The following is a 19,100-nucleotide window of genomic DNA, read 5'->3' as shown; positions in this document are numbered from 1 at the left end:
TTTGACTCCAGAGCGTTTCTTGACCCGTGGCTAAGTGCACATGTGAACTTCTAGAAGGCAAAAACGTAGTGTGTCAAAAAACTATCGAATGTCTCTGGCTGTTGTCAATAACCGCCGGCTGGCCTTCGCATGCTCCGATAAAATGCACAGACACGCCTCTATTTCTACGCTTTAAATGAAGACCCGACGTCAGTTACGAATGGCGGTAAATGTGGCAATACCAGTGAATCTCCAACTTTATCAAGCTGGTCCAGCTAGCATTACGTTTTTGATTTTTCATGACAGAAGAAATGTGCTATCGACGGTGTACAGGAAGCAAAAGGATATACCTGTCTATGCAGGCTGTTTTCATCTGGCACTTCTTTGTTGGTAAATAAGATTGTCGTTCTCTCTGTGTCTTTCGCACTTCTTTATGTTCATGCGAGGTGCACCGATTTTCAACGAAATGAATAGGGTATATTTGTGAACTGTTCATAAAACAAGCTAAGTATTGTCCCAGTGATGTGACAGCCCGGCTTTGTGGTAAAATTTGCAAATAACTTTTTTTCGTACAACCTCTGCTATTTGGCACGCTGTCCACACAGATGTATTTTTTTCAGGTAATCTGACGTGAATGACCTTGTCATAGAATGTGCAGTACACTCTCAGTTCTAATTATATTTACCGTGCCCAATACCTGAAACCTGGACGAGTTAGTGATTATTCATTTTAAAACTGCAGCGCACACAAGCAACCAGGACACACATAGTTTAAAAACATGCGATTGTTCGGAAACTACCTGTGTCATTCGTTCTTTGTGCGCGCTAGTTTTACAAATGTATACTTACCATATATGGATATGACCCGTGCACCGAGTCCATTGTGTCGCGTTGTGTGTGTGTGTGTCGCGTTGGTGCACTTCACGGCTCCCGCAGGAGAAAACATGTTTCAAGAATTGTCCACAGCAGTTGTCGCGATTGTGAAATGACACAGGCTGGAAGTAGTCAGGTAGACATGATTGCGACCATGGGTTGACACTCATCCGATCAACCACGTTCTACTAAACCTGCGCGTAGCATCCGAGACCAGAAGTGGGTGCACCGGTGCCTGCGAACTCTGAGAATGCTCTGGAACATAATCAGTGACCCAGGTTGGCGAGATGTTCCTTCAAAAGCAGCGCATACCCAGTGCGTTCATGGTGCATCTGGCGAAGTCGTTGACGTGAGCAGCTTTCATTGAAAAGCCGCACATAGCCGCTGCATTTTTGGCGCAGCCTGCTAATGAGTCAGTTTACTGTCCTTGAAGACCCTTTGGCGTGGCTTTGATTCCGCTTAACTATAATTTAAGGGATCTTTGTCGTCTCTGCAGAGCGGCACATTCTCAGTGGCACAAAGTTACCCAAGTTTGCATTGAAGGCACTCATTGAAGTGCGGCGAGTACCAACTGCTCATGCTTCATAGGCCGAAGTTGGCATCAAAGAGGTTTATTAAAGACCAGCACGGACAGAGTGCCACATCCCGAGTGCTTCACTTCGGCGTTGGAAGTTTCTTGGAACAACCGTACCTAACCAGCCCCCATCTACAGTGACCCATGTCAGCGTGAAAGAGGTTCGTCGAAGAGTGGCACCTATGTACACATGATTGATGTTAAGCCCTGTTACCTCAGCACAGCAGCCCGATACGGTAGCGATTCGGCCACTGAGCAGGAGGGAGGCGGTATTGAAGTTAGATACAAACTTAGATGCCTGCATACAAAAAAACCATACATTAGTAGATAGATACATAGCGCCTCAAAAATGGGTGAAGTAGCCTAAGAATGCTAAAGCATTAACAAAGAAATAATTAGTAAGCCACACAGCTCAATTTACCAGTCCTATTTCCGAGGCGTTTCACGTGGAGCATACGTCATATATCAAACCTCAGTGCTCAGCACGTAGCAGTTGGGAATTTAAAAATACACATTTTTTATATTTTGTGGTCTAAGAAGGTGTGTTATTCTTAATTTTTTCTTGTAATGGAGGCATTGTGATGCATGTAGAAAAAGCTTGTTCTGCATGTATACTCTTGAATTCTGTCAACATCATTGTGGGGAAAAAATGGGTGTTGCCTTTATTGAAGTATTACCAGGAAGTGCACATTTGTGTGTCTCGATGCATTTGAAGGTATAGTCATTCGATTCCACAAAATAAATGCAAAGGTCCCTCCCCCTCGTCTTTATGATTTTCTCGTTTTGGTTAGGGCCAGCTACAATTCTCTACACCCTTCGTTTGTCATTGCCTGGGTTATGCTGGGACGTCTATTTTTTCTTTTATTTATAATTTGCTGCAGCTGGTAATATTAGAATGTATGGTGACTGAAGCCTCATTTACTTTTGCTCCCAAGCCAGCGCATATACTGACCAGTGGTATGAACAGACGTTTGGGCTTGACTATCACCGCATGCCTGAGGAAACGAAGGAGCCTCAGCCATCACGTGAAACCGTGTTTCATCATGTGAGTGAGGATGGAGTTACCTACAACGATGTGAGCAAATATTCTTTCATTATTAAATGCGCTATCTGCCACCATAGCACGTCTAGATGGCGTTGTTGTAATAAATAATAGTTTATCGCGGGGAATTAACAATCGTATGTATTTTGAAGAAAGTAAGTGTGCAAAATATTAAGACCAAGTTATAATTTTGACATCTAAATTACACTCAACGGGAGTGTATCAGAGAAATTTTATTAGGTGTCTGGAAAGTGTATAGCTATTTGTGTTACTCCGCACGACGATACCGATTTTTTAAGGAAGCGTTGGTACGTTTAATGGCTAATTTTGACGGCTGAGTAGTGGGCGGATGACACTCTAGGGATCTTGTTTGTCCAGAAACATTTTTCTCACTGTTATTATTCTATAAGTACGGCTTCTCCCTGTTTGGTGAATGGCGTAAGTTGTCAGGTTATCTTCAATAAACAGGTCATCTCCACTCACAACGGCATTTTATGATTATTGAGGTACTACTTTTTCAAGGTTAACCCAACCTAATTCCACGAACTTCGCTATGTTTCTGGCACACATACAAAAAAAGTTCTACTTGGCATCTGATCAACATCTGTGGCCCTTGCATAATCTTTAGCCCAAGTGATCAGTTGCCATCGAGGCTATCCTTTTAGCTACATTCTGTCGTTTCTAAACTACCTGCGACATTGGTGACCAGTTGCAATGGTAACGTGAAATATAGCTAAATGGAAATACATGCAGGCCGGAACGATGAGAAGAAATCGTTTGCCGGCAAATACAAAGAGGAGCAGAATGGAAGCAGTAAAAGTGCGTTCTGTAGACTTATCCAATATGGTATTTCTGGCAAACTATTCTTAATCTGAGTATATGTGATAACCTGATAGTGTTGATTGTTCTTTAACTCAGGTTCGTTCCCGGAATATTGAGGAACATGAAAAGCACCGGAATAAGAGCTCCAGCTCGCTTTCTAGAAGAACTGAACGAACTACGCTTCAACTAAGAAAAATTCAAGGAAACCAGGAAATTACTGAAATAATTCGTGAGTATTTCATGTTCTAGATTTCTTTACAGTGATAGCTGATATGAACTCATTACCATTGTTTGATGTTCACCTTTGGAGCTGCTGTTGTTGGCACTAGTCGCAAGAAGCCAAAAGCTTTAGCACTAACTTGAACAGCTTAACGGCAAAATGGGACAAAGGGAACATAGGCGTCACCTCGTAGGAGGGACGTGACGGCAACCGTACGAGCCGTGCCGTCGTTCCTACTCAGAAGGCGAAGGCGGCTAGCGGAGCGGCGGTAGCGATGACCAGCGTGGCTAGCTTTCAGAACTACACTGCGCGTGCCGTCCTTGCACCTCGAGCACGCGCTGCGCTTCTTTATTTTTCACTTCGACAGCCGAGAGACGCCGACCAGAGTGCTATCAACTGACTTCTGTTTGGACGCATGCTGCTAAATATATAGAACGCCTGCGCAATAAACTAAGCAAGGACACACCATGTTTGCGCCTTGTCTCGGGCACGCAAGGAGTTCAATATGTGATTGGGAATAACCGTCATGGTCATGGACGGAAGATCGTACGGGAGAAAGGCTGTGAGGTCATGAACAAGAATTTCCAGCGCATCAATGAAAATCACGCAAACAAGAAAAACACTTACCTATAGAAGAAACTTAGGAAACATCAGCAGCAACACCAAGGCAACACAGAAACGCCACCTCAGGGTGTTCTCCATGATTAAAGTGTACAAGCTAGCTATGCATTTCGATGGAGGCGAATTGCAAAAACGCCCGTGTGCTTGCGTTGTAGTGCAAGTTAAAGAACCCCAGGTGGTCAAAATTAATTCGGAGCCCTCCACTATGGCGTGCCTCATAATCAGAACTGGTTTTGGCCCATAAAACCTCAGAAAAAAGAAGAAGCTATGCCATTTGAAGCCATCATTTTTGCAGCTGATGCCTGGTTAGTGCATCGCTAAGACGGCCTTGCGGAGCACCTCTCACGGATTTAACTTTCGGACTATCATAAGGGCCAAAATTTTAAAGGCAGTATGTGGTTCGTTGAGCCAAGCGGAACTCTACACAGACTAGGCATCAAATAAAAAATGGAATAGACCTCCTTCCCTGTTCACTATAAATCTCAACAAGACAAACTCTTAAATCTATTAGCAGTCGGGAGTCTGCAAGTCATGGCTGCATGACTTTATTCGATGAGCACAGTGAAAGGAATAATTTCTGATGATGATGTTTACCTTGAGCGAGAAAGAGCTCCTAGAGGGTTGGAAGGAACAGGACGTTACCCGAGTACAAAGAATAAATATCCAAGAGACAAGAACGAAAATTTCAAGAAAACATCTGATTCTCACAATCGTGCCAAGAGTACTATCAGACGCCGTAAAAACTGGATACATAGAGCTCAGAGCCTTGTCATATATACGAATTCTTCGAACATGTTTCACGGGTCATAGATATGGCCATGGTTCCCAAAGCTGCTGAAGCTGACATACTTGTGGAAAGCAGGACTTCACACAGGAGTGAAGTGACCAGCATCACTCTTCCTATGACCGTAGGGACGCTCTCCATTGCCCGAACTGAGACGGTAGCCTCGCAGCTTGTACTCGATATTACCCGACTTGGGAGAACGAAAATAATATATACATTCTTCAAAGTAAACCAAAGCTTCCTGAAAAGCAAAGGTGCGTTTCATTTTTCTATGCTGATGCGGCGCGTAAGGGGGCAGCGCAGTGCCATGATCCGTCACTTCCACGGCCCACAAACACTGTCGCCGCGACAGTCTCACCAGCTCCTGTGGCGGTAGCAGCCAGCGATCTTCCGTCATCTCACAAGAAGGACCCATCGATATCTGGGCTTGTGGGCTCTGCGGTCTCGTCTCTTGAGTAGAGGCCTTCTTGGCGAACGCACTGCTCCCAAAAGGACACGTCAAACGCCCCGCAAGAGGCGATGGTCACTCCTCCTAGCAAGACCCAAATTAGCCCATGGCACAGCCAGCACAGTAGGAATGGCGCGAGTGTCAGCACAGAGCAAAAAAAACGAAAGGGTCCTGTAATGAAATGTCAGAATAGGGATCAATAAGCTAACGTTTCTTTTTTTTGACACGGCAAAAAGTTCTCTCTCAATATAAATACCGAAAATTACATCGGAACATTGGAGGCCTTGTCCACAACTTTGAAGATATCAAAGAACTGCATAATTTTGACCTAATTGTGCTGTGTGTTCAAGAGACACATTTGAATCCTCCGCACATAAACTCTTTCCAGAAATGAGCCACTTTTTTCAAAGCTCGTTGAAATCCTAACGCACCGACCGGTGGCAAAAACTGTAGCTTGTCAACATTTGGCCCCTCACATGTCCCTTGATGCCGTATCAGTACAAGCAAATCGCTTCGAAAAATCGGTTACCGTAAATTCTATATACACGCCTCCAGATTATCACCACAGCAAAAAAAAAAAAATCCTAGAGCCTCATTAGACCATCCTTCAACCAATCTGGCAACACCCTACGTCTACACCTGTGTTAGTGAACAATTTAACTCCTTTGCTTTCTTTTTTTTCTCTTAATCCCTCATGGTCTCTCCCACGTGCAGATCAGGAAACATGACGTCGATCGGGTTAACATCATTGCCTTTCCTTGTTGCCCTCTGCCTCTTTCTATAGCCTAATTATTCAGCTTCTGGATCCATACTTGGTCGTCGCTGATTTTAACGCACACAACCCTCAGTGGTGGCACTTACGTTTTGACATGACAGATCCACCGTTAAATAACTATAATATAAACTCCCGCGCATGCCTCTTTATCAAGAAGGAGACAACTTATTACCATCTCCGTTGTAATTGATATTTTTTTCCAGACAGAGCGCTTGGATCCTCCCGCATTGCTTCGCTACTTAGAAGAAAATATACCCAAAATTTCGTTTTGGATTGGCCGGTGCCCCATACCACTGTGCTTAGTAAAGAAACACAATTCTGCTGCGCCTGTGGCTTGGTGGAAACTAGCCACAGCGTATTGAAACGTTTTCAAAAAATCAACCTACTTATGGCAATAACTATTAACAAATTTACTGCAGATGACGCAGCAAGTGTTTTACCGTTCTTTATCCGCATCGAGGACGACACTTAATGAGTAATCATCGCATGCCATTGTAATGGCTACCAATGAGCCGGCTATCGTGGGCGCTTGGCCCGAATGCGGGTAATAACCACGTACTCTGCGCAGCTTAAACTGCCGAAGGAAGATCACAGAAATCATCATAGCATATAATACCTTTGGATCGCCACTTATACATGCACGATACGAAATATTGTTATTAGCATTTAAATTGAAATAAGCTCTGGTGCTTTATGTCGAAAAACCACGATCTGATTTGCGGCACGCTGCAGTGGCGAAGTCAAGAATAATTTCAATCACCTGGAATTTGTTAACGTGCACCCAATTCAAGGTACACGCGGGCGTTTTTGCATTTCGCCCACATAAAAAGGTGGCCACCGCGGCCGAGATTTGATCCCGCGGCCTCGTGCTTAGCAGGGCAACACAAAAGCTACTAAGCAGCCACGGTGGATCGCATTAGCGTCACCAATGATCGACAAAGGATGGATGCGCCGCCAGCTTTTAATATGCCCTCCTGTTTGGCCAATGTAAACATGACCACATTTAGACGGTATATAGTACACCATATTACTTTTGCATCTAAAAACATACCGACGATTCTTTATTTCTGCATACACACTTCTTCCTTTGCCCTACTTGCTTATCTGTTTCTTGCAGTCATTGTCACATGCTTTTTAAGTTATTAATTCGTAAGCGTGGTAGGAAAAATCATGTGTTTTATATTTACAATGTCTTAACATTTTTCATTCCTATACAGAATCCAGAGAAGATTTGGAGAGATTCACAATAGAGGTTTACTTCCTAGCTGACAGTGAGATAACAAATCGTGTCAAAAGTCAAGGAAAAAGTATTGAGGATTATGCGAAGGAATTTGTTAAAAAGGTAAGTACGGAAAACACATTTTAAGCATGAAATTCTTTTAGCTCCCGTTGTAGGCGACCATTTAAAGACCTTCAGCCAGAATCCTGAGCCATTATCAGGGCACTCAAGACGAGAACGAAACGAGAAGATCCGGGCACCGTTACTAGAGCAAAATGAAATCATCCGCGCAACCAATCAAAACTTAAGAAAATGCGGCCTCTGGCTAACAACCCCTTGTACAGAACCGCACTACATACGCTAGTTACTACCCACACAGGTTACAAAAAAAATGTTGCTTCCGATTTCGTCCAAACGTTTGTTGACAATATCACTCAAGCTGAAATTTCTAGTAAGCTGAAGATTGATTTGTAATTTCCAAAGGTAGATAATTTGCACCATATGCTTGATTGACATCTTTTGGCGCTGACACAGGGTTGCCTGTGCTCTTTTCAGCACCAGTGGTACGTGAGTTCCGCGGCGCGAGTTTTGCACTGCCTCCTTCGAGAGATGGCCACGCTGCGTGACCAGGCCGCCAGTGTCCGGTGCGCCGCAGATGGTTGTTTGGCGGAGACGAGACTTGCAACAAGGTTCCGTTCAAAACAGGTTCATTTCGGCCCAGTAAGCTTTCAGTTCTGCGTCCCGGCGCCAATCTACTTTGCCGGTAGCCATTTCATGCTTACACACTAAACAATTTCTCACCCATAAGGGTGTAAATCAGCTTGTCCCCAGACGAACACCCTTTGCCACCTATTGGGTGCTTAAAAAAGGGTGCTAGAAAAGGGTGCAGAGGCCAGCACCCTTAAGGAAGGGTGCACAGCATAAAATTTTAAAGGGTGTAGTGGTCGCACCCTTACTAAAGGGTGCTATTTCACCATAACACCCTATAAAATGGGTGCTGGAAGGGTGCTCTACATTGATTCACCTGAGAAGCAAAAGCCGAGGATTGATGTACGACCGCAAATGTGTCCACAAAGGTAGAATGCTCTACTCCGCAGACAATGCCGCGTGACAGGCCGCTTGCTAGCAACTGTTATTTGGACAAAACCATGTATATATATATATATATATATATATATATATATATATATATATATATATATATGTAGTGGGACAATATGCATCTTTCCCATCCATGAATGACACTTGTCACGCATTTCATAAATGTTGTATAGCTATACCTATTTGTGGACCAAAATGCACAGCATCAATCCAAGGCTCCTGCGTACCTGCACACATGCATGCCCAGGAGATGGACGCTTGGTCTCCATCCAGACATGCATGCCATGCAAACAAAAAATTGATTCAGGAAAACAATGCATAGGGACCATTCGTTTCCAAGGAAATATACGATTGTTGAACTGTAACAGTCATATTTCCCTTGCAACAAAGGCGGAGAATATACACTATACAGCACATGGTCATCTCTTGCTCATTTGAGAAATGCGTGGCACAGGTGGGTTTTTGTACACATAAGATTGCAGAATAGTTTTGGTATCAAAGTAAATTTATTAAGAACGTCAGTAAAATAACGCAACACAAATACATATCACCTGACCTATTTTAATACAGCATTCAACTTCAAAAAGAACAGTTGCTAACTTTGCATATGGGAAATGATCCGCAGCATCGTGTATACTCCGCTGACCTACCACAACAGTTTATGAGATCAGCTTTCGTAACTACGTAATAAGCGAGAAGTACGTATCAACCTTCTAGAGCTTTTATTTTTTTTACGACTAGAATCTTGCTTAGTTATTGAAAGTTAAAAAGAGCTAATGATGTAATACAAAAGACAGTTAACCTGTAACATTTAGATAAGAAAGTGTTGAATAGTTTAACCCTTTCTGTAATGCATATGAAAAATGCCAACAGTGACCGAGACCAAGGAACGCCCCACATGGAGAATGCTTCTAAGTTTTAACAATTTGTGGTGCTGACAATAGAAAATTGTTAGTGTAATCATTTTATGGCTGACAGGTAAATGATCAGAAAGCAGAAAACCACATGCTGCCAGTGGGATCCTAACTAACCACATCTGAAAATAATTACACTAATAATTTCCAACTACTAACACTGCAAATAAAAAAAAACGAATAGCGTTGCCATAAGCTTGCCTTGTTATCGGTGACTGTTGGCTTCCTTCTTATGTATTGCAGAAATGGTTAGACAAAACAAAACTTGCATCTGAAAATTACAGCTAAACTCATGATGAGCTAACAGTGCACAGCTTCAGCACATTAAACATGGCACACATTTGGCAACATTGTTCAAGAACTTTGTAGCCACTACTCTAGGGGTACTCAATGTGAGCCCAAGGAAAAGGCGCTCCAGCACGAGAAGAGTGTTCAACAGCTTGCGGTCGTACTGGATATTGAAGAGCCAGTAAGCAGATAAAACAGCCGCCAGCCCCTCCTCCCCATTTTTCACTGCAAACATCTCGCGGTCCACCTTGATGTGGAGGTCAGCCTCTTCAACGTCTTCTCCAGAAAATACGATGCAAGAGGTTGCAGGAACGCTCGGGTCCTGTAGTGGCAAGAAAAAATATTGCATCATCACCAACAGACCATGAATAGTATATTGTCACCTCTTCCTACTTATTCACCCTTCATATAGCTATATGCAGGTTATACACGATTTCAATGTAAAAAAAAACAATGTTAACAATACAAATGGCTAGTTGACATTTATGGACCCAATTTTGGTTTATGCCCGACGCAAATTTTGGGACCACACTCGGCAGTGTCCAGACTTCTTGAGATGGAGGCTTTATTTTATAATAAATATGTTCCACAGGATTTGCTGAGGCCAAAATTTGCACAGAATTTGCTTAATTTAAACATTGCTGAGAACTAAAACAGCGCACTTCTCTTCCAAGCTGTTTTGTGCATGCCATTTTAAATTCCACTTTCACAAAAAAGTGAGTGCATTACAAGGCAGAAGCAAAAATTGCATCCATAATCCTTCATGTTATAACACTGAGGACAACACTGGAAACTATCTGGCATATATATATTGAATAAATAAATACTTTTTGCAATTTAGGAAGGTGATTGGCCCTTACTTGAAAGTGGCATTATCAGTTCCATTTTTAAAGGAGTAGACACCTTATTTTAGTCGCATGTTTTCTTCTTTTAAATGATGCGGTAGACATAATAAATGGTTGGCCATATGGTATTCGCATTGCCAAATAATTATTATTTGAATTTATTTTCTCATGTTCCAATTTCAGTTTCATCAATCCAACGAGGGCTGTGACGTGCAGTTGAGGTCACGCAAGACATGAAAAAACGACAATATAATCACTGATATAGTTTCAATTCACTACAACGCTTAAACACGTTTCAAGAGCTATAGACCACAAATGATGTATCAGCAGTTATATTGCAGCTTTCTTGCTGTCTTGTGTGACCTAAACACCAACTACACATCACAGGCATCGTTAGGATGAAATCAAAACAAACATCATGGAATAAATTCAATTATAAATTATTCAGCGTTCGTAGGCCAATAATACTGGGTGATCATGAATATTAATGTCCAATGCATCATTTAGAAGAAGAAAATATGCATGCAAAAATTTGGTCCTTAAACTATAAATTCTTGATGAACTATTGTCCTATACAATTTCATGTTATTTCTGGCACCTAGTTCCAAGACATATTTCAGGTTCTTTGTCGCTATTACTTCGTGGTTGCTCGGGCCCTGCTCATCACCACACTTGTAAATGAAGTCTCTCTCCAGTCCATTGGCATTCAAAATTCCAGTAATGTTATGCTTTCTCAGGCCCTGGTCGTCATCCCCCTTGTAAATAAAATAATCTCTTCAGTCCATTGACATTGGAAATGCCAGTAAGGTTAGGCGTATAAAGTCTGAAGACGCAACATGCTGTGCATTCATAATAGTAGCTGGCAGCTCCCCGGGGAACACCTTTATGCTTTTAGAGCACTTGCTTTACGTATTTCTTCACTACTTTGTTTGAAATATGATTCTTAAGATTGTTTTTATATTATTGGCTCCCAAAATTGGGGGAGCCACCTATACAATAGTGCAGCCATTGTCCGTATATGGTATTTATCTACCATGTTTATGTGCCATATGTTGCTAGGTAGCAAATACACAAGATAATAACCAACAATTGCTTAAGAAAAGTAAAAATTTCCTGAAAAGAAACACTGCTTAAAAACATCAGTAAAAACGCAAACAAATGCAAATTATACAGTGGATTCTCTTGCCCAGAGAAGTCATGGCTGCTTCAGGTCCAACGTGATTTATTTGATTTAACCAAGCGCACCACCATTTGGCAAGTGTTCCCCTCAAGAACTAGCTGTAGAATGAAATCTCAGTGCAGTTTTTGGAACTATCACAGGCGCACCATATGGCAAGGTTTTATGACGTCCCTTACCAGACAGCAGCAGTCCTTGAATAACAACCATATATTTAGGGAGTAGGACCTTTGGTCATTTTTTTATTCTACAAACTTTTCCTGTGGTTGTTGTCAAGCATGTTTATTTTTTTTGGTGAATTATTGACGAATGAAATATTGATTTTTTCAAAAGTCACTAAGAATCCAAATCTCAGCGTTCTTGTTCGCGTGAAAAGTTTAACCAGTAATTATCGTGTAATGGTAATGCTTCGAGCTATGCTTGTGGAAGGAATTGCTATCATTAAAAAAAATAACACGAATTAAGTAAGGTAGCCAACAGACAAAACCGCAAGTGGAAGTTTTACTTCTCTAAGGACTATAGGCTGACATGTTAGGCTGGTCACGGTGGGTTCAGCAAATGACATGACGTAAAAAAAAAACACCCTTTTCCCTTGATGTGCTAGTGAAACTCGTGGAAACTGTTCAGTGTACCGTTATAGTGTACCATTATGGTATCCTTTATTATAGTATAACACCACCTACAGAATGGAAGTCAAGAAAGCGCCGAGTTTTTGTGTATATCGAAAGCCTACACACACACCGGCAGATACCTGCAGTTTGGCTCAAACCACTCCATATCCCACAATACATTGGTAGTCGCAACGCAACTGAAAAGACCATCTGCAGTTCAAGAGAGGAGAGAAACATATAGGAGAAAGCGATTATCATGGACCTCTTGAACAATGGCTACAAAAGAAGCTTCATTCACCACGTGTTGCAACAACTTGACCTGGGCGCCCACACACCCCTCAAACACTTTCCTACACGAACCGTCAGTAATACTGCCTTCCATCAGCCATCCCTTCGGATCTCCGTCACGTACATTTATGGTATAAGCAAACAGCTAGCATGAGTGCTGGGAAAGGAGGCTATCCATGTTGTGCAAAAACCCACATCAACGCTTCAGCGGCTCATACCAGGACTATAAGATCGGCCTCCAAAAGAAGTTCCCATGATTAGTTTGCCAGGTGCCTTGTGCCTGAGTGCTACACCTCCTACATCGGTGAGACGAACTTCCTAGAAAGAATTCAGCTGCAAAAAAATGATGTAGGCAGTTTCAATGCAGAGCGCAACGCCCTCGCAGAACATTGTGAGAAGCATGACCATCGCATCAACTTTGACGGCACCAGTGTGATTGGCACTAAAGCTAACCACATGAGGAGGCTCTACCTAGAATCGTGGTATATGCAAGCCATGCAAGGAAACCTGAACAAATCCACGGGAGCACTTCCAAGCGTATAACTGCACGACCTTCAAAGCCACCGGCAAGCACGACAACAAAGAGACCTAGACCAGGAAAGGTGGAAAGCACAACACAAGACTGCTCAAGAACGATATGTATGGTCTTTCCGAGCGTCAGTTTTAAATTAAATCAAATCTTGGCTGGAGAGTCGTCCTTTACTGACAATTTTTTTAATAAGCCTGACAGACTTCTGTAGAAGTTTACCTTTACAGAAGTTTACCTTACATGGACAAAGGCTCAACAAGAAAAAATATTTGAAACACAATTTTTATTCAATACAAAAGCCCACTCTGGCGCAAGCATCTCCATCAGATCTAATGGAGACTGGCCGAACACAACACACACACACACGCACACACACAAACACACACTATACATGCTGCAGACTCCGGGAAAAGGCAACCTATTTATCCTTTTTTATTTGGAGTTATTATTTCACCATGCGTCTCTGCCCAGGGTTACGTAAACCTAGGAACTAAATAAACGGACAACCACTTTCAGAAGCAGTACGGCGTGGACTGTCATTTTTATAGCAGTTTATCCTTCTTCGCACTTACTCGCTTGTATACTTCTCGGGTGTTCAGTGAAATGTTCGCAAGTATTGGTGCTATTCATTAACGATATTGCTTTATCACGGAAGCAACGATGCCAGCACTCAAAATTCAGCAAAGTGAACATTGCGCTTAAAGAGGCCGTTATGTCGGAGGTTTCAATGCGTCTTATAAAATCAATAACGGATTAGTGCAACAGTAACTAGCTACCTAACTCAGTCAGAGAACAACCGAGGAACAACAAAAGCTGCGTAATGTTCAGAGCACGCGGCACGGGCATTTGTTCCTCGTTTGTGGGTGCCGTACGAAGAAAACAATAAAGTGAACTTTAATAACGCAAATGTATTATTTGCCTACTTCAGTCATTTTTGAGCCTATCTATCTATATAATATCTATCTAGCCTCTTAAGCCGACCCAGTGGTCCAAGTGGCATCCTCCCACCTAATTTGCTGCCGTCCTCTGCTGCCCTTCCCTTCCCATGGTACCCATTCGGTAACTCTAAGATCTAAGATAGGGCAGACCAGTTATCTGCCCTACTCATTACGTGGCCTCCCCAGCTCCATTTTAACCTCTTAATCTCTATTAGAATACCGGCTATCTCAACGGTACGCCTAAAATTTTTTCTCTTATTGCTCTCCGCACGGTCTATTCACTTGTTCTAAAGCTTCTTTGTTAACACCCAAGTTTCTGTCCCATGTGTTAGCACAGGTAGACTGCAATGATTGTACACTTTTCTTTTCAACGGCAGTGGTAAGCTTGCAGTGAGGACTCGATAATACCTGCCGTATGCACTGCAGACCCTTTTTATTCTTGTGTAAATTTCCTTCTCAGTGAGTAATTGACCTAGATGAACGGACTTCCTGCAGAAACTCTACACGCTGACTAGCGATCCTAAATTTTTGTCGCCTTGCCAAGCTATCGAACAGTACCTTTGTCTTACTGCTTAATAATCTTCAACCCTACTCTTAGAATTTCTTGGTTAAGGCCCCAATCATAAGCTGCAATTCAACCCCAGTGTTGCTGAACAGGACAATGCCATCTGCCAACAGAAGGCTGTAGAGATATTTGCCGTTGATCATCACTTCCAAGCGAGCCATCTAAGTCTAATAGTTTGAATACTTCATCTAAGCATGCTATGACTAGCTTTGGAGATTGGTCCTCCTTGCCTGACCCGTATCTTGATAATTAATTTTCTACTTTATTTGTAGAGATAGAATTTAGCTGCGATATCTTTCTAGATATTTCCCAAATATATTCACGTAGGCCTCCTGCACTCCTTAATTGCTCTCTGCCTCCATGACTGCTGGTATCTCAATTAAATCAACTGCATTATCAATTCAACTATGAAAACCATATAGAGAGGTTGATTGTACTCCGCAGGTGTGTTAGTTGCCTGATTGATGACATAGATGTGATACATTGTAAGGATATTCCTTCCTGAAGCCAGCCTCTTCTCCTGGTCGATTAAAGTCTATTCTTCCCCTGACTCTATTGGAAATTATCTTGCTCAATATTTTTTTACAATAATGAAAGCAAGCTAATGGGCCTATAATTCTTATTTCGTTGAACTTCGTCCTTTTTATGAATTACTATAATGTTGTAATTCTTCCGGCTCTCTGGTACACTTGAAGTCGTGCTGCTTTGCGTATAAAGGGCCGCAAGCTTTTCAAGCATATTATCTCCACGCTCTTTAATTGAATGGGGCAATAGAGAAGAGGTGCTACATTGCTATTCTCAATGTGGCTTCGTCAATGTTACTGAGGACTTTAACCACGTACAAACAATACCTGTACCTGGAATGCAAATGCACAAAAAATCGCGGTGTGACCGCAAACGCGCCCAGTGTTAAGAAAAGCACCGTTTTTATGAAAATCACTGACACAGTAAATCTGCCAGCATGTTTTGGTTCGATAAGATTTCAGGTTCAAGAAATGGTTTAGCGGGATGTTGTTTCTTGTAGGTAAATGATATTCTGCGCAAGCTTCAACCACCTGGTTCCATCATTCTCACCGGCATCAAAACTACGGATACGGTAAGCTTTATATGGAATCATTCGGTTATCCTGAAACGGTTGCTTACGAAAACTTGAACTTTCAGAAAAACGAACCATACATCAAGTTGTCACATAACGGTCAACTCCACAGCTTGCAGACCCTACAAAGAGTACAGAGTTATGTGAAGGAACAAAAGATAAACAAGCAAGCTGATGTGGTGCTTGTAGTTACTGGGTAAGTAAACACTTCGCCACCATGGAGCATGTCGGGTGCAGACATAAGGCTTCATGCTCGAAAGGGACTACAAGAATAAATATGTTACTTCATCAGGTTTCACAGTGCAATGGGAGGGAGCAACGGTTCTGCGTGGCTGGATAATTCTGCAGATTAAAGCACGACTAAATTTTATCGAGTGCATACGCATGCATTAGAGACAATTGAAACAGTACGCGAATCAACTAGCATATGCTGAATCATCGAATTTATGGAAAACACATAATTCAAATAATTTTTAGTTAAGGGTAACGAATGAACGTTTTTTTGTTCCTAGTGCAGAGAATTAGCTGTTAGAGTTTCAAGGTTCTTGTAAACTTATTAGGAGTCATTAGAAGACAAAATATCACAATCGTTTATCATGATATTTTTCTTTTGGGGCAAGTCGGAGCTTTTTTATACATTTTGAGGTAATTTTCGACATATTCCGGTACTGGAGGGAGGAAATACATGTATTATATATAAATTTTACTTACCCCTGTGTACTTCTCAGTAATACTTGTTCTTATTTGGCTTGGAGTTAACGGAGACCAATTTATTTTCGCATAATTCAACAAATACATTCGCTATTGTAAAAAAAAAGTTGGAATGTAACACATTTGTAATTCTTCAGGTTCCTACGTCGACCACACAATCGAACACACCTCGTAATCACAATGCCCTCCGTTCGTCGCCCTTCTGACAAAATTTATCAGCAGCTATGTGTACTACCCTTTATAGTTCTGCAGATATAAGAAGCATCGCTTTTAGGTGGTAAGATAATAGATAACAACCCACTGCCTTGTAACACCTATTGCATGCTAACCAGCTGCAGTACTTCATATGCCGGAAATGTCCATTTCAACTTGCGCGTATTTTATCTGTGCACACGAAGAACATTATAATGCTTTATGTGCAGTAAATAACCACCTAGTGTAACAACCCAGAAATTGCAAATAATCGTGTACGCAATTTCATCAAAGTCATTAATACGTCACGAGTGATCTCCGTGAATGCTCGGATGCACCTTTGAATATATTTCAAACTAATGCTTAAGATGAATTAGTATTGCATTGTGAATAAAATTCATTATTTATCTGTAATTTTTGTGTTCAATTTTGGTGAGTTATCTTTTCCTATCGATTCGCTATATGCAGTTCATTCTACAGCGCCATCTAGCCTTCAAATTGTTTAAATATTCTGAAAGCAACACTTCATATTAAACTAGGGAACCTGATTGATTAACAAATATTGTAGCAAATATAGGTGAAATAAAGTTCCATTTCATTGTCAATGCTATGTTATGTAATGCCACGTTATGTGAGCAACAAATATTTCAATTCATCCCTCGCAGGCCTTTATTATGTACTAAGATAACCGCATTCAAAGTGAACTATGAACACAAGCTTTTGTTTTTCATATCCTCAGCGCTGTATTTTACATCAAGATAGAAATAAGGAAACATTTATTAATTATGCACAATTTTATTTTGACAATCTAATGTTAATGTGCATTCACACACACGCTACAGAGTGAGGTCTTGCTGGACACACACCTCCTACAGGAGGCATTTTGGTGGCGGGAAAACGGTACGTCACTGTATTGTTTCAATGCTAATCGCAAAACCATCGACATTTATCATGAGATTGGTTCTGCCAGAATCCTTTTCTGAACATAAGGTAGAACTATAAATATGATTTCCATAGTCCTGTTTAAGTGTTCTCTTGTACTTTGTTTCACCAGACAGTCCATTCCACAGAATATATTGCACAAAAGATTCCGTCCCAAAGGGCAAAAGACAGGGCAGTACCACAATACAGTCGTACGATTTGTAAATTTTTATCAAGCCCAACCTTGTTGCTTCAGCAGTGTATGTAAGTGCTCAATACAGAACATTGAAAGACACAACAGCTCTGGTAGTATCAACAAAGGATAAACCTACAACATATACCACAGCATATACCGTAGATGCCAAAGTGCGACGGAAAATATGAAAGGGAATGCAGAGAAGCAAATAACACACAGGAGGAATTGTTTTTATATCGCACAGCCTTAGCGTCTGCATACTACACACACAAAGGTATCGAATTTATCCCGCATATACAATGCGGGCATGCGCCACGCGTTATATTATTATCGGTAATCGAGACGTTCTGACGATGATGTGATGTAATTGATGTCATGAGCTGTCAGTCATGTAGTCATACATTCGTCCCCTTCGATGCCAATTTGGTATATACCTAGTGAACGAGACGCGAGTTTTCGACAGGTTTTCAGTAGGGGATTAGCGTGACCCCGCCACCCCCCAGCCCCACCGTGGTGGTACGGGTGGTGGTGGTATATATATATATATATATATATATTCGGCGGAGATACTTAAGGGATTCAACAAATTCCCATATCAATAAACCTAGCTGGAGGGAAAATGCAGGGGAGTTTTCATCATTCGTTTCTAGAATTTACAGCTGTGTCTTTTGTGTTTACAACAGTGTTTAATTCTCTGAATGCTTGTTTGCTTGTTCAACTTCAATTTTATTCAAGAACTGTATACAGAGACAGTAGTAGTATTACAGCCGGAGGTCCCAAAATTCAAAAACATTCGGGGGGACCTCGCCACTCTATAAATCAGAAAGAACCGTATTAGGTAGCAAGCCTAAGTTTAGCTCTTTCCGTACCGCGCCTATTGGGCACCATTAGTCCTCTATCGATGGTTTAAAACGCCGCTTTCGAGACCTACCATGCCGCTCACGGACATACTGCGCTATCGGACGTGAAGGAGGAGAACTATATTTAAATTTTCTAAGCAGTTCCATTTTTCCTGCGAGGCGGTGATTGTTAAACGCGCTTTTTTGTTTCGCGATCGTCAAAGATGAACGAAGAAATGGCCGCCTGTTATCGATGGCTTGAAACGCCGCTTTCGAGACCTCCCGCGCCGCTCACGGACACACTGCGCCATCCAACGTGAAGGAGGAGAAACTATATTTTTCTTTTCTGAGCAGTTCACTTTTTTCCCGCCAGGCGGTGATTTTTAAACGCGCACCCTAGCGAGCCTACACGCAACTGTTGTTTTAGGGTGGTGACAACTCCAAAATTCTGAGCGCTATTTTACCGCCAAATTTGGTGAGTAGCCATTTTGATTCTCAATTTCGCTAGAAGTCGCGGCGCATCCCTGCATTCT

The 19,100-nt window shown here is 41.8% G+C and overlaps 1 protein-coding gene across 1 annotated transcript; it reads left to right on the top strand.

Annotated features, from left to right (window-relative positions):
* The first annotated feature begins 236 nt into the window (after nt 1-236).
* LOC125939876 (uncharacterized) lies at nt 237-17,101 on the top strand. The gene is made up of 7 exons (XM_049655382.1): nt 237-369; nt 2,361-2,500; nt 3,386-3,518; nt 7,355-7,479; nt 15,637-15,708; nt 15,774-15,904; nt 17,080-17,101. Exons 1-7 carry the CDS (start codon nt 279-281, stop codon nt 17,099-17,101), a joined length of 714 nt encoding a protein of 237 aa, XP_049511339.1. The 5' UTR covers nt 237-278.
* Nucleotides 17,102-19,100: the final 1,999 nt, after the last annotated feature.

Source organism: Dermacentor silvarum, chromosome 9 (assembly GCF_013339745.2).
Source record: "Dermacentor silvarum isolate Dsil-2018 chromosome 9, BIME_Dsil_1.4, whole genome shotgun sequence".
NCBI lineage: Eukaryota > Metazoa > Arthropoda > Arachnida > Ixodida > Ixodidae > Dermacentor > Dermacentor silvarum.
Note: the sequence above shows the minus strand (reverse complement) of the source record. Positions and strands in the feature narration are given on the sequence as shown.

What these genes read in the sequence shown, in the direction of transcription:
- LOC125939876 (XM_049655382.1), top strand. Translation starts at nt 279, where the DNA reads ATGACAGAAGAAATGTGCTATCGACGGTGTACAGGAAGCAAAAGGATA. An exon ending in GGAAATTACTGAAATAATTC is followed by an intron (nt 3,519 to 7,354) that starts GTGAGTATTTCA and finishes ATTCCTATACAG; the next exon opens with AATCCAGAGAAGATTTGGAG. An exon ending in GCATCAAAACTACGGATACG is followed by an intron (nt 15,709 to 15,773) that starts GTAAGCTTTATA and finishes TTGAACTTTCAG; the next exon opens with AAAAACGAACCATACATCAA.